At 29.3% G+C, this 17,140-nt stretch overlaps 2 protein-coding genes across 3 annotated transcripts; one reads left to right on the top strand and one right to left on the bottom strand.

The window, feature by feature from the left end:
• The first annotated feature begins 1,989 nt into the window (after positions 1–1,989).
• Positions 1,990–3,212, top strand: LOC106779776 (ethylene-responsive transcription factor RAP2-11). Of its 2 annotated transcripts, XM_022776714.1 has the most exons (2): positions 1,990–2,295; positions 2,399–3,212. In XM_022776714.1, the coding sequence occupies exon 2, from the start codon at positions 2,446–2,448 to the stop codon at positions 3,133–3,135; it is 690 nt and encodes a 229-aa protein (XP_022632435.1). In that variant the 5' UTR covers positions 1,990–2,295; positions 2,399–2,445; the 3' UTR covers positions 3,136–3,212. The 2 variants fall into 2 exon arrangements, with proteins under 2 accessions (XP_022632435.1, XP_014523453.1); XM_014667967.2 differs by lacking the exon at positions 1,990–2,295 and having other exon boundaries at positions 2,392–3,212.
• Positions 3,213–6,270: 3,058 nt separating this feature from the next.
• LOC106779813 (tubulin alpha-3 chain) lies at positions 6,271–8,638 on the bottom strand. Its single transcript, XM_014668015.2, has 4 exons — positions 8,408–8,638; positions 8,106–8,320; positions 7,325–8,033; positions 6,271–6,836 (listed from the first exon to the last, which is right to left on the bottom strand). Exons 1-4 carry the CDS (start codon positions 8,518–8,520, stop codon positions 6,524–6,526), a joined length of 1,350 nt encoding a protein of 449 aa, XP_014523501.1. The 5' UTR covers positions 8,521–8,638; the 3' UTR covers positions 6,271–6,523.
• Between the last annotated feature and the right edge of the window lie 8,502 nt (positions 8,639–17,140).

Here is a 17,140-nt window from a genome sequence, read left to right as displayed (position 1 = left end):
TAATAAACTTGACATAAGTCAATGCTAAAAAAATTATCTTCAGCGAAAACACAGGAATATTGTAAAAATGATAATGAAATACCATTAAGAAATAAATAATTTCATGTTCATATATAAACAAACTAATAGTTTGAAGGTCATAAGCTACTCTAATTTAAATTTAGTTGGCTATAATGATAAAAGAAATCTACAATATGATTATGTTTTTATCCTAGCATGTGAAGTTGTATCTTAGAGTAGTGGAAAACATACCTTGAGTGATACCTTGAGTGTTCAAGAGAGGGTGTTGAATTGACTTTTTTTTAATAAAATATGTTCTTTTCGAATTTTGTAAAAATCTTTTTATAAAATCATATTTATCACATATTTAATAATGTATCACTTTTGGATAAAAAAAAATTAATTGACTAAATTATGAAATCAACATGTTAAGATTCTCACAAAAATTCTACAGCAATATCACTCCACAATCATATTTTAAGTATGATTCTTTTGGTAACAAAAATCAATTGCAATGATGAAATACCCTGATTTATCAATTTATTTTGCGATCAAAGCAAAATTATTATTAAAGATAAACCAAAAGATAACTAAAACAATAGATGATGACATATTTATTAAAAAAAATGTAAGTGTAAAACATGAAAAGATAACTAAAACAATGAAATCAAAAGAAAACAAAATTGCAAAAACTTTTAAAGAAACAATTTAAAATATGGAAGAAAAAAAATTATGACTTCTAAAATGTTTTTGAAAAATAAAACGTGATTTTTTTTCTCCCTCAAATACAAATGTGGAGCTTGGGAATGCGTTTTGCAAGTTACTAAGCAATAAAGATCTCTAAGAATTAAGGAAAATAACATAAACCAAAGACAAACATGTTATGAAAAAGTTTCTTTTTATGAGAGGAGAAGAAAGAAACAAATGAAATTAGAAATGTATGTTTTTATCTTATCTACAGTGAGAACATCATCCTGATTTTTCTATCGGATAATGATATTTAGACAACATTTTTTTGACAACATTTGAACATTGATTATGTGTCAATATGTGATTGGTAAAAAATTACTCCACAATCAATAATAATAATCATAAGCACTATTGTGGAGTAATTTTTTACCAATCACATATTGGCACATAATCAATGTTCAAATATTGTCAAAAAAATGTTGTCTAAATATCATTATCCTTTTCTATATATAGCAGTTTAAATTGCACGTTAAATACATGGCTTACTATAAATTTAGTAAAAAGAGTGGAAAAAACTAACAACAATACAAAAGTAATAAATATGATCTGTTACAACTTGTTTAACCAGTAATCTATTTACCTATGTATCACTACTAAAAAAGAATGGATTGTCTTATTGAAGGAGTACAGATTGTTGTGAATTACAAGATGCTACAGGTTAGACAAATCTTAAATGTCTAATTTATATTTTTAAATATGATTATTTATTTAAATACAGGAATTGGCTCATTGACTTTGTATGATGTTTTTCTAAATTTTTCCATTCAACTTGGTTAATGGCTTGTGGGTTTGATCAGCATTAGCAACGAAAGTGGTAATTCCTATCCATTAATAACCAGAATCAAAATTCTGATGAAAACAAGTTTCAACACACATTTCCATAGATAAGTCAACCAACAATGAGACAATGAATATATGTCGCATTTATGTGATGGGCAATTGGCTGGAAAAAGACAACATCATATACTCAAAACCCCATTGTTCAAGACTGAGACATAGTGTCATGGATTTTCCACTTCAAATGTTCTTTAGTGGAACTGTTTTTATCACCAAATATACTGTGCTTGAACAAATGAAACACATGGTTAAGGTGAGGAGAATGCATTTTAACAAGTTAGGTGAGAAACGACATACATACACACACACATGCTAGGAGACAAAAACTAAAGTTAAGACATTGTGGTTGGCTCTGAAATAGGTCATATGTCACATTCTACGACCATGAAATGTAAGTGGTGTGATTTCAAGGTGGAAAAACGTACAACTATTATTTTTTTCGTTGTTGTTTCCATAAAATAAAGCCACATGGCCCCGTGCATATTTTACAGAAATGCATAGGAACAACATTAAAATTTACAACATTTTATGTAAGTGCTCATCACGAATTAGGCTTTGTCTCAATTCGGTTGACCAATCCAAGCCAGGGTGATGATAAGTGAGGACAACCACTACTACAACTACAAGCCAAATACAATCCCCACAACAAACAAAATACGAGCTTTCCACTACTCAAAGCAACTCAATGACATTTTTCAAGCTTCACATGTATGTACCTATGTATATGTATATATATATATATATATATATATATATATACTTGTTTTTGTTATGTCTAACATGATTGCACTTGCATTGATGGGTATGGAAGATCAAAAGCAAAGAACGAAGGAGGAGCGATTGTGTGAGAAAGTGAAGATGAAGAACAAGAACAAGTTTGTTGGAGTGAGACAAAGGGCTTCTGGGAAATGGGCTGCAGAGATCAAAGACACGTCAAAGAAGATCAGGATGTGGCTTGGTACTTACCAAACTGCTGAGGAAGCTGCTCGAGCTTATGATGAAGCTGCATGTCTCCTTAGAGGATCAAACACTCGCACCAATTTCTCTACTCAACCTTGTACCAGCATTGCTACAAATTCTCCTATTTCTCTAAAACTCAGAAATCTTCTTCATCGTAAAGCCATGTCAAATCAAAGTCAAGTTCAAAACCAGCCCTCTGGTGTAAGTCCATCTTTGCAAGGTGCAGCTACTCCAAATGGTAGTACCATGAATAACATCATGGTCATGGAAGAAACCTCTGGTTTTAGCGGTGAAGGTGATAAGTCTTTGTTTGTGATTCAGAACCAGGTCTCTGATAACATGTATGGACTTGATATGAATATGATCAATTGCGTGATGGGTATCACACCAGATGCATCTCAGCTTGATTTCTCTTCTTGGTCTTTTGCCCAACAAAGGATTAACGAATTACCATTACCAAAAGATGGATTCGGTGTAGAAAGGCAATTATCAGAGTCGGTATATGCAACGAATGAGTGCCAGCATTTCCAAGATACATATGAATATGATGTCAATTATCCTCTCTCTCACTTTTTCTGCTTCACTTGATATCTATCTTTCAGTCTCTTCTCAACACATTTGATGAGGAAGAGAGTTCTGAAATGGCATTTAGTGGTTTAACTAGTATATATATAATACTTAGTTTGTGTAATATCACCTTGTATTCATGTCATTTTCTCTAGAGGATGAATCAAGAGCACAGAACTTTCAAGTTTCACCTCTGCTTCATCAAGCAAGTTTTACTCTGCCCAGAATGTAGCAGTTCTTTTCAGCTACTCAAAGTTAACCCATTAAATATTTGCGAGTTCGTGATGACTTATTGCCAAGACATGAACTAGGTAACGATCAAAACCACGTATTTTACGTCTTTGAACTTGTATCGGTAACAAATCATATCGAAGGTTGGACATCAATTCGCAACGATTACGGAATCGTATCTCTTAGACCTTTTATCAAACACAAGGTTGAACCCGAGTTTCATAGCTATTAAAATCATGGCGCTTACACCTTTGGAAACAAGTTGATAAAAACTAAATGAAAGCCTCTTAAATCAATAAGGTTGGATTCTGGTTTGATGATGAACAGATGAAAAATCAAACACGATCCTCATAAACTAAGATTGGACATCCACAAGCATGAACTTAGAAAAAAAAATTATAAAAAAGGAAATTTGTTGGAGAGACTAAAATTTATAAAAAATGAAAATTGATTAGATAATGATATTTTAATAATTCTTTTTTAACTTTTTTTATAATAGTGTTACTATTTTATTGATTTGTTTGAACTTATTCTAAAAAAATATTTGAAAAAGATCAATCACAAACTGTCAAAAAATTGTCAGAAAAGAATTGTTGAAAGAGATTTTTTCCAATTTATAGAATCTGGCTTTTTATTACATGAGAATCTAATTTAGTTATAAATAATTTTTTTTAATGAAAAGTGTTAATTAGAAATAGGTCAAAGTGAGAAAATTCTGAAGTTTGTGTGATTTGGTGGGACGTAATTAATATTATTTCCTCCTACTGAAGTCGAACTTTTTATTTTCTTAAATAACAGTATATATAGATATCTGAACTAGGTAGGGTAAATGGATGAAAAAAATATATGATAAATAAGAATATATATGTATGTAAAAAATATATGATAAATGTTTATGTATCTTTTAAACATGCTTTTAAAAATAAGTAAGAATCAAAAAGTAAATAAACTATGATATTATACAAAATTCAATGTAGAAAAAACATTTTCTTGTCTCAGATGAATTTAGAGAATAATCATAAATTCAAATGAGCTCACTTTAAAATAATAGTTGATAACATCCTAATTCGTAAAACCCTCGTTTAAAGTAGACAATTTTTTTTTTTACAAACATGTAAAGAAAATTCAGATTAGACTCGATATTTATTAATGTGTTGATATGTTAACACTTTTATAAAGAGGGATTTTACGAATTTCTTACGAAAATTACCAAAATATATAAATTCGAAAAAATTTATAAGCCATGAATAAATATGACCGTTACCAAACATGATTTCAATTTCAACTTAAACATAACAAAGAATTTGTGTAGGTAAAACACAAATTTAAATGAAGTTACAAGAAAAGAAGACCACTTGCAAGAATTTTTTACACAAATTTAAATACAATGAAAGTCATATTTATTTAACACATTTAATTAACAAAATCAAGTATGATTATAAACATGACTTTCATTGTATGAATTCATTATTGATAATCGATAACTTATAAATTTTTTTCAAATCTTTAAAACAAAATTACAAATATTAAAAAGTAGTTCTTAAAAATATAATGATATTTTACATCATTTTAACATCATTTATATATAGTTTATAATAATGTTTATAATTATTATTATTAATTACCAAATAATTTTAAACGAATCAAATAATAAAATATTATAAAAAGTATTATAAAAATATATTATCAAAAATATTATCAAAATATTATTATCCTTCTCATAAAATCTAAAATTATATGATATTAAAAATGGTAGAAAAAAATTAAAAAATAAATAAATGATTGGTAGGTTGAGAGGCGTGAGATTGTGGAGTTAATCCCGTATTTCTGATAAATGAAATCCAACTACTGCTGTTATTGATGAGGTGAGTGAGAGAATAACAGGTTTGAAATTGATGGTTGGGTGGGACCCACCACTTCCAGTCACCATTAAATAATTATGCTTCTTTCACTGTTCATTCACTCTGTTTTCGAACCCATTTCTAATTTTTTTTACTATCGTTTTCGTCAATTTTGAATTTTAAAAATCATTTATTAAATAAATAAAATTTTATGCTCATCATAAAAAAATGTCTTCATGCTCAAAAATTTAAAATAACTATTTTGTTTTTCATTTTTAACCTTCGGTTTATAAATATCATCTAGTATAAGAATTGAAAATAATAATAGTAACATGTCTGAATACAATACTGTTGCACATATAATTATTAAGTAATATGTAATAGTACGATTAAAAATAATAATTTAGCTTAAAATGAAAATCAACAATATGTATTTTATGGAAACTTAATTACTAACCGAAAAGGTAAAATTCAATTGTTTTACAGAAATTAAAAAGCACAGTTAAACTGAAAAAAATTAAATAAAAATGTTAAAGTACAACTCATGAAAAGAAGGCTCCAAATCTGACTTAGAAAATGATAAAGAAAACTCAATAACTTGATGTAATTTTTGTATCTTACTTTTAAAAGTGGACGATAAGCATGAAAAAATTACTATATTATCACATCCCGTCATCATTTATCAATCGATAAAAAAAAAAACTGTAACATATATATGTATGTATTACGTATTATCAATTCTAGAGTCAGGTTCATTTTTTAAAGCGTAGTTCTGTATTAGGTCAAACCAACCAAAACTTCGTCAATCCCAATTCTGGTGTTTCAAATTCGTTCAGAAAAGACTGATTCCCTCAATACCACAATCGGAACTCGCGATCTGAAATGTCCAAATTCATACTTCCTAAATTTTGGAAATGTACTTTTTCCATATGCCATGATCTCAGTAGTTTTATTATTTCGAACAACCGCCCAGAAACCTGCAATTTAGTCACATGATTTCCAAAAGGAAGCGGGTTGGTAAAAACATTTGAGGATATGTTCGGCCTGATTTTGATTATGTTATCAATACGGAAATCAGATAAAATTAGCGAGCAAAAACATAAGAAATCAAATTTTGACATGGCAGATCAGAATACACGATTGATGTCTCAAACAACATAATCCTAAATCACCAAATAGAAGCGTAATGACGATCGACCACTTCACAGTTTTGAATGAACTATATCACACAGGAATAAAAACAAAAAAGAAAGAACAGTACGGGTGCAGGGCAATGTAACGAAGCATATACCCTTTTACTCGAAACAATTACAGTCGTAAAGTAACACCTTAAATTATCAATAATCCTCCGGTTCCTCCTCATCTTCCGCTCCTTCAGCCCCGACCTCTTCATAGTCCTTCTCAAGAGCAGCCAGATCCTCACGAGCCTCAGAGAACTCACCTTCTTCCATACCCTCGCCAACATACCAGTGCACAAAGGCCCTCTTGGCGTACATCAGATCAAACTTATGATCAATGCGAGAGAACACCTCGGCAACCGCAGTGTTGTTGCTGATCATGCATACGGCGCGCTGCACCTTAGCAAGGTCACCACCAGGAACAACAGAAGGAGGTTGGTAGTTGATACCACACTTGAATCCAGTAGGACACCTATCACAACAACAACAACAAACATCAACTTCATATACCAACTTACTGTGTATTTAGATGGACATTTTCCAAATTGATCAGACAAACATGTGAAGTAAAATGATACATGCTTAAGTAACTTATTAAAAACATGCAAATTAAATAATAAATCCCATGACAGAAAACTACCGATCCAAAGTAAAAACCCACAAAAAGTTGCTTCAGATTAATTTCAATTTTGTATCCAGAATCACTACAAAACTTTAAAACAAAATCAAATAAAACATGTGAACATTTACCCACAATTATGTTAACTGGTATCTTAACATGATTTCAGATCACTCAATGCGAAGGCATACATAAACATACGGTGTCTGGTTTCACACGAAAATGCGGTTTTTCTCAGATCAAGAATAAAAACTTGACTTATAAAACCTCAGTTTTTTCAAAAACGTATCCAGTGAACATTGGTGAGCAAATAAATATAACCAGATTGAAAGAAATTATACCAATCAACAAACTGCACAGTCCTCTTAGTCTTGATGGTAGCAACAGCAGCATTGACGTCCTTGGGAACAACATCACCACGGTACATCAAGCAGCAAGCCATGTACTTCCCGTGTCTGGGATCACACTTGGCCATCATGCTGGCAGGCTCGAACACGGCATTGGTGATCTCGGGCACGGACAATTGCTCATGGTAGGCCTTGGCAGCAGAGATAACCGGAGCATAGGACGAGAGCATGAAATGGATGCGAGGGTAAGGCACAAGGTTGGTCTGGAACTCGGTGATGTCGACATTGATTGCGCCATCGAACCTGAGGGAGGTGGTCAAGGAAGAAATGATCTGAGAGATGAGGCGGTTCAGGTTGGTGTAAGTGGGTCTCTCGATGTCGAGGGATCTCCTACAGATGTCGTAGATGGCTTCATTGTCCAACAGGACAGCCACGTCGGTGTGCTCCAGGAGGGAGTGGGTGGAGAGGACGCTGTTGTAGGGTTCAACAACGGCGGTTGAAACCTGAGGGGAAGGATAAATGGTGAACCCTAGTTTAGACTTTTTGCCGTAATCCACGGAGAGACGCTCCAAAAGGAGGGATCCAAGACCGGAGCCGGTTCCTCCGCCGACGGCATTGAAGACGAGGAAGCCCTGGAGACCGGTACAGTTGTCAGCGAGCTTGCGGACACGGTCGAGGCACAGATCTACGATCTCTTTGCCAACTAAAAGGGGCAAAATCGAAATTAGGTTGAATTAAGTGAGTGAGAGTGTGACAGAGAGTGAGAGATGGATACCAGTGTAGTGGCCTCTGGCGAAGTTGTTGGCGGCATCTTCCTTGCCGGAGATGAGTTGTTCAGGGTGGAAGAGTTGGCGATAGGCGCCGCATCGGACTTCGTCGATGACAGTTGGTTCAAGATCGACAAAGACAGCGCGAGGGACATGCTTGCCGGATCCGGTTTCGCTAAAGAAGGTGTTGAAGGCGTCGTGTGCGACTCCGAAGGATGTGTCACTGTGATGGAATAAAGGGATAAATGGTTAGAATGCAGGAAATGGAGAGAATGAGAAGAAAAAGAAAAGAGAAAGAAAAGAGAAAAACCTGGGCATCATGCCATCGGGCTGAATGCCATGTTCGAGACAGTAAAGTTCCCAGCAAGAGTTTCCGACCTGGATCCCGGCCTGACCGATGTGAATGCTGATGATTTCTCTCATTTTGGGATTTGGATTCGGCTGCTGAGAAGAAGAAGAAAAAGAAGAAGAAGAAAGAAGAGAGGGAGGAGGGTTAGGGATTTGAGATTTGAGAAGGTGTGTGTGAGTGAGTATGTGTTTACAAATATGACCCTTAAAAATGGGATTTGATAAACGTTTAGAATCCGGCACTCTCCGTTTGCCGCCAGCCTATCCGACCCCACTAACCTCGCATCCCATCCTTTCCGCATCTCATACATCACTGTACATGCCCTGTCCTAACCATTTTTTTTCTTTTTTTATATTTTACTTTTCCTATTCAAATATTTTTACATAATAAATAATATTAAATATTTTTCTTTATTTTTAATTCTAGATAACTAATTACTTAAAGTATAATTTTCAAATTCACTGTCATTTTGAAAGTTTCTAGTACGATATTATTATGACTAATTTACTTAATCGAAAGTAATAGTGTATAAATCTAATAATGTGAGTAAATAAAAGGAGAATAGGAGGAATCATAGGGTAAACGAGGACAGTTTATTATGATCAATCAGGGAAAAGAGTGTGAATAACTAATATTATTTTTATTATAGTTAACCACTGAAGTAATTTTAAAATTTATAATAATGTCTAAAATGAATTAATTTACAAACAATTTTAAAGTATTATATATATAATTATATAAGTATTAAGTTATTTGAATTTATATTAACTAATTTATAGGTCGTTTTATTGTAGTGGTTAAATGTAGGGATCACGTCAAAAAATAGGTGTGCTAATTTTGGTCATATATATATATATATATATATATATATATATATATATATATATATATATATATATATATATATATTTGTTTCTAAAAGTAAAAAAAAAAATCTTATAAAATCGTTTTTAAAAAAAAAAACTATTATTGTCAATGTTAAATCACAATAAAAATATAATGGCTAAAATTTCAAAATAAAATATTAAATACTCCTTAAGAAATTTAAGTATCACTCGTTTTAATGCTTATATTGTAAAGATATATTTATTTATTAATTAATATTTATTTAAGCGTGGATTAGAAAGAGTGACTAAAAACTATTTTACATGGTAAAAACAATTGTTATGTACAATTTAAGAATATTTAAAAGTAAACAAAATAATTTAATGAACGAAGTTATTGTGATGGTTGAAATTTTTACACGATTTCACATTATATATACACATGTAAACATAATCCAATGAATTTGATAAGATTAAATTAAACTTAAACTTCAATATCAAATTCATTCAAAGTTTATTCTAATGATGTATATTGTGTATTGAGTTTATTATTCCACTGTTTAATAAATGATTATTTTACCATCATTTATCAAAGAGTTATTTGATCACCATCAATTTTTAGTCTCATATTTAATATATAAATATTTTTATCCTAATGAAAATGTTCTACTTGAATTTGAATAGATGTAAATCTTATATTAAAATTTAATTTTTTTTATGAAATGAATTAAACTTAAAGTCACCTTATTCAAAATAATCATTATCATTTTTTTAAAAGTGATTTTGTATATAGAATAAATTAATATAATATTTCATATTTTCTTCTTCACTAGCCTCACAAAATTATCTTTCAATATACTTTTATTGTTTACATAATCTAAAATATTTAACTAATTTTATTTTTTATTTATAGTAAATTGATTCAAGATAATTTAATGCTTTTTTATAAATTTATGCAATTTTTTTTCTTTACTTTAGGTTAATCTAAATATTCGAAAGTTCCTATAGTATCAAAGTTACATACTAACCCAAATTAAAATTGTTTTCATATGCATTCTTTCGTGTTAACTTTTAATGTTTTAGTCAACACGGACTAAATCTACCATGGATCACAAAACATTAGTGAATACTAATGATAAGTAATCAAGTGATAAAAAAAAGCATGAAACGGCACTTAGATTTTCACTAGAGTTTCAATTTTCATCATTTCCATGTAAAAACAAGTTTAATAATATATTTTGTATACCATGTCATTGCTAAATAGTATCAACAAAGACTTTGTTTATGGATATTTTTCATTAAAGAATGACCATACTATTAATGACTCTATAAAAAAAAAAAAAGTGTTGTATAGGATAAACTAAAGGGCAATATAAAGTGTTACTAAGGAGTTAAAAAAGTTACAACGAGTATCATGATATTTTTTTAATATGATATAGTTGATAACAATAACACCAAAAAGGACACTTGTATAAGATCTATTCCAAATAAATAAATAAATTATTTAAGTCAAACTATACATAAAAATGGTTTAAATAAAATCCGAAATGTCTATAATTTCTTCTTAAAAAAAAAAATCATTGACATCCCACTAGGTTATAATTTCAACGAGATTTACTTTCTACGATTTTCTTTTAAAGAAAAAAAGAGAAATGCAACATTATTTTCTGTTAATGCCGATTGACTGTAATAAAAATGCACAAAAGTCAAAATTTGTTGTTATAGAAAATTTGAAAATGCGTCAAAGACTAATAGAAAAAAAGTTTGAATTGAAAATCATCTTAAATGATATTTTGAAAAGATAGAAAATAATTGCAAGATCATATAAGACGTAGTATAAGTTAATTAGACAAAGGTACACGAAACTATGTAAAAAAATAGCCATACTTAAATTGATTATTACTCGAACGGGTCATTGATCAAATTATTTATTATTTAAATATATTGTTAGTTATTATAAATGTAGAATAACTTGTTGGGCTCCTTCAGAAAAAAAAATTAAGTCATCAAGACAGATTGAGAAGTTAATTAAATTATATAAAGTAAAAGCAAATAATGAGATAATGAATTTCACTTAATATAAATATGCGTACCATATATGTGTTTATTCCACACACACACACATATATATATATATATATATATATATATATATATATATATAAATATATATAAAGTGGAAAAAAACAAGGAATAAATATATATTTTTGTTCCTTAACCTTAAGTGGAAATTGAAATTAATCTCTCTTCAAAACTTTGGTCTAATTTAGTCTTTTAACTTTAAAAATATATGAATTTAGTCCATTTAATTAAAACTTGTTAGGTTTATTTGATGTTTCAAGCATGTTTCATGATAACATTTGGGTTCTTTTTACACTATTTAACACATTTTTACTTCAATCTTAACTGAGAAACGCGTTTGAAATATCAAATAATGTTAACAAATTTTGGTTAAAAAGATTAAATTTATACATTTTAAAGTTAGAAGACTAAATTAGGCTAAAGTTTTGAAGATGGACTAATTTTAATTTTCATTTAAAGTTAAGAGATCAAAAACTTATTTAATCCAAAAAATAAAATAAAAGTATATAAAAAATGTAAAGGTAATAAAACGGGACAATCCAACCGCTTTAAATCCGACTGAATTTTGGTATGCCAAAAACAGGTTGGTTTGGGTTGGTTTGTAACTTAATAGTTGATTAATTTTATAATTTGGTCTCTTAGAACTATTAATTTGTCGAGTTGGTGAACTAATCGAGTTGTCATACTGAAATGGAGTCATGTTGAGTTGTTGAATTGATGACGGGTTGTTGTCGAACTGATATTGAATTGTATTTAAATAATTTATCATTTATATAAATAGAACATCATTGTTATCTCCATTAAAATTTTTTAAAATATATCAAAATATATTTATATATTAAATAATTTTAGTTTTTTTTTTTAATAATATTGGGTTGTCGGATTAACTAAGTGTTGTTTTTATTTACATTTAGATTTTTTAATAATATTAAGTTATGAACTATCTACTATACTATTGAGTTAAGCAAGATAAGTTGTGAATGAAAAATTATTTTAGCTTAAGAAAATGAATTTTCTAGGTATAAAATTAATTAATGTATATATTATTTTATTTAAATAACATACTTACACTCATAATTTATTTTTAGTTTTAAATATATTACCAATAGCGGTTATTATTATTTTTATGAATTTTTTAATTTAATAGTATTATATTTAAAAATAATATAGTTTCTTATGTAATTTTGATACTACAATTACAAGTTGGACTGATTGGAATGTAACTTTGTTTATTATATAACAAACAATAATTTTATTTTCAAAGACAAAAATAACAAAATCGTGAATGTGTTTTGCATAAAATTAATTATTATAATATTTAATTAATTAAAATCGTGAATGCGTTTTGCATAATTAAATAATGTGATAATTAAGTTTATTGATAAGAGAAAGAAGAAATAAAATATCAGGAATTTGTCTGTATATTAGATGGATGGATTGGTGGAGCAGGACGGCCATGTGCAGCCACCCACTTCCCACAATTATTAGCAGACAACCAAACAAAATAACAACACACCACATTCTTCACTTCTCTTCTAATACTAATATCTTTTATCTTTTCATATTATCATTACATTATTTAACTAATTAAAAAACTAAACAAATCAAAATATTCAAAAATTTAATCAAGTGCAAATTTATAAAATCCAAAAAAAATTAAATTGCATCAAAATTACAAATTACACTAACAAAAGAGTCATTTGTATGATTTTATATGTAAAAAATTGATGCCTGAATATTCACGTCAAAATCACTTAAATGTGTAACCAATAACAACAAACGGCCCGTTAATTATGTTGTGTTTGTAACCCCAGCATACATACCAAAAAATAAATGCTTTCTCTCTTACTAGAAAAACTTTTTTTTTTTCTTTTTCTTTAACATTTCATCTCTCTTATAATCTAATATCTTATTTTCATCTTTTTAGAATCTCACATTCACAATAATTAGAAGTTAGAGAGAAGTTATGTTGGATTAAAATTTTAAATAGAGTAAATTTTTATTTATTTATAAATTTATTATTTTTTTATTTTTATATGATTTTATATCGATATTTAGTAAACCAGTTGAGAAAATTTATTTTATAATTTATTTGACTAGTACTAAAATTTTGTTATGTTTAGATATATGGTTTTAAATTCCTAAATAGTGTATAATTTTATGTTTTAATCTTGAAAACTTGGTTGAAGGATCAATATTTCAGTAAGAAAAATGATTTATGTTTTCAGAAAATTTTAGGGATTCATGTAGTATCTAACATGTTAGAGATATCTTTGTAGTTAGTTTTATGATAAGTAGTTTGTTTGTTTTGCACGTGGTAAAACTAATAGGCTTTCCTCACCTTTAGAAAATCATTTTTTGAATTAAATTGTTTCTTAAAGCTCTATCCTCTATAAAATATCTAATTATACAAACAAAACTTAATTAAAAATCTAAACATATCCTTATGATTACATAAATATAGATATTCACTTTGAACTGTTTTGAATCATATTAAATTATAAACCATGTACAACTCACAAACATTCATTGACCTCAAAAGGCAAAAAGTTTCTTAACTCTTTGGATGATAGTAGAACTCTTCACTAAGATTATTTATATGGTATTTAATCTTAAATAATGAAAGAGTTAGAATTAAAAAAAAAGTGAATGAGGATTTTATAAATAAATTTTAGAAAAATAATGAATTCTATAAAATTAAACTCGATTAATATAAATTTTATTTATAACCTTGACATTTTATCAATAAAATAATTGAAACTCGATCTTTTAAAAATTAACATAAAATATTTTCTACATCTTTACAATATACATGTTTTTTTAAGTAAATATAACTTTTCATATTTCTCATTTTTAAATAATACATTTTATTTAAAAAAATAAAACACGAGTCAGCTTATGAAAAAAATCTTAAGGTAAAGACTTCTTTTTCTTTTACCTTACATATGCAGATCGAAAAACAATACTTTAACACCCTTACTTTAACACCCTTTAGAAAGCACACTCACTTAATAACTCCCTTTAATAATATAATAATATATATTAAAATTTTAAATTAGAAAATATAATAAATATTATCATTTTAGTTTGTAACTCAAAGTGTTTTTTATATCTCTGTGTCAATATATCTTATATGTATGTCACTTTTATAAATTACGACTCGATTAACTTATTAGTGTAGAATCGGTTTACAATATTACCCATTAGACGTTAGTTAGAGGGGGAAGCGATGTAAATTATTGATTGGTGACAATTATGTAAATAAGTGAAGCCTGTAGAAGTCTGTTAGGAGGGAGGTCGACGTCTATAATACTATAAACGTCGGTGCCCCTAAACACTGACGTTTATATGTCTGATAGGTAAGTGAAAAGTCATTTCTTTCAATCATATAGACGTTGGTGCCCCGTTTACCCGACGTCTATAGTCTGACAACAAGGTGGAAATTTAAAATTTTGTGCCAACTAGATGTCTGATCCCGCCACCTGACGTCTATATTCAATTATAGACGTCGGTGCCCTGCATATCTGACATTTATAGTCTGACAGGTAGGTGAAAATTTAATTTTTTCCACCATCTAGACGTTAGGGACCCCATACTCGATGTCTATACTCTGACCAGGTACGTGAAAAGTCATTTGTTTCCGCCCACTAAACGTCTTGTCCCGCCAAGCCGATGTCTATATATAACAAAAATATTAATTTTTAAATGGAATGAACGTCACATTAATGAGGCGCCCGACGTATATGCGATTATAGACGTCGGCTTTGTGGGCAACTAATGTCTAATTTCTTGTTAAATGGTGCGAACCAGTAGTTTGCGAACCAACAGTTTGATCGTCTTCCTTCGCCTTTTCTCTTCGTTGCACTGCATTTTCAGGTGTGTTTGATGTCCTCTTAACCATTTAAAGTTGTTTTTACTCTGTTTAAAGTAATCTTTGATGTATTATCTTTCATTTCAACCTATTAAAATGAGTTTTCGTTGTGTTTTGGTGTGGTTTTTCTTGTGTCTTTGGGTAGCGTAGTGCACCTTCTCCCTTTGCTAGTTTCCTCCTAAGAAAAACTTACGATTTTTGGATCTCTTATGACATTCCAACCCGAAGTTGAACCTGGGTCCTTGCATAGTGTCATCCTCACTGCCAATGAAAAAGAAAACGGTGAGAATACAGTGTCACCGTATTCTTTTTCATTGGGAGTCGGAGTGGACCTAAGTAACGACCTAGGTTCGTCTTTGGGTTGAAATGCCATAAGAGATGCAAAAGATGCAATTTTTTCTTATGAGGAAACTAACAAGGGAAAGAGGTGCTACTACGCTACCAAAGACATGAGAAAAACTACACCAAAACACAACGAACACTTCATAAATGTCGGTTAATGTACTGACCAACGTCTATATAGACGTCGATTAATGCAATGTCTGACAGCTTTATAACGTCTTACATGTCAGTGAACCGACGTCTATAGTGCCCTTAAACGTCGGTTAGTGCAATGCCTGATGCCTTTATAGATGTCGCCCTTGTCACTGAACCGACGTCTATATCGACGTCGCACCTGCAGAAATCCGACGTTCCATTAATGTCACCCATAAAGACATCGGTTCGGGAGGTGACGTTAAAAGCCCAAAATAATTGATGTCTAAAACCCTTTCTCCACTAGTGACTATTTTATAATTTAATTTATGAACAAAGCATAATTTTTTATAATTGTTCGAAACGAAATATATATTTACTTTTTTAACTTTTCATTCTTCACACATGTAATGACACATTAATAACAAGGTTTGGGCAGGTATATTATAAATTAACAGGATTAATTAGGGATTTTATTTAAAGATTTTGAGGATCCCTATCTGGAGGGCTTGAATTCTTTGATGATGTTTTTAAAAAAATTTCTTAATTATTTTTGTTTTATTTGACACTGTTCTTATGATACATTTGCAGCAATTAAAATATGTCTATTTCTTTCTTTTGTTGTTGACGGGAAAATTCCTTGGATGTGATGTTTGTTGCATGCATGAATTGATAGTTGAGTCTTGCTTCAAAATAGGTCAAATTGTAATATTTGGGGCCATATGCTGTGTGAATACTGTTATGATAATTCTAAAAACCTTAATCCATGTTAAAATAAATAAAAACCATGCATGATAAAATTGTTGAAACAAACACTGGAGGGTTTATGTATGATTTCTGTTTGCGACATGGATTAAATAGATAAATATGAAAATGTTTATTTTTATTATCCATTTTTCTCTTATTCGTTGTTTATGAAAATATATGTTAAATGTGATTTATATTACTAACAATAGAAACAAATTTAAAATAAATAAATAAATAACATATATGTTTTGTAGACGAGAGACAAAAAAAAGGACATCTCTTTTAGCGATTAATAGTGAATATTTTTGCATCTCCATAAATTTAAAACATATTATTTAACCATAATATTGAAATGGTATTTGCATTGTCTTAAATTTTAATTATTTGAGATGAAAATTTATTTTGTATTCTTTAAAGAGTTTTGTTTTCATTCAGTTATCATTTTAAAAAATTTAAGACAATATTAATTACTTTTCTGTCATTAATTTTCTTATTAATTTAAATTTTAATTAGCTTACATATACACATATTAGACTCGAAGGATAAAATATAGTATTTTATAAATATTTCATTGAAGTTAACTAAATAAAGATATTTAACACATATACACATATTATTAGATAGGGAAGAAGGACATATGTTGAAGCAAACTAAATAAAGATTAATTGGATGTAACTCCTCTTCTTTGAGTATTTA

The sequence above is a fragment of the Vigna radiata genome, unplaced genomic scaffold (assembly GCF_000741045.1).
Source record: "Vigna radiata var. radiata cultivar VC1973A unplaced genomic scaffold, Vradiata_ver6 scaffold_161, whole genome shotgun sequence".
NCBI lineage: Eukaryota > Viridiplantae > Streptophyta > Magnoliopsida > Fabales > Fabaceae > Vigna > Vigna radiata.
Note: the sequence above shows the minus strand (reverse complement) of the source record. Positions and strands in the feature narration are given on the sequence as shown.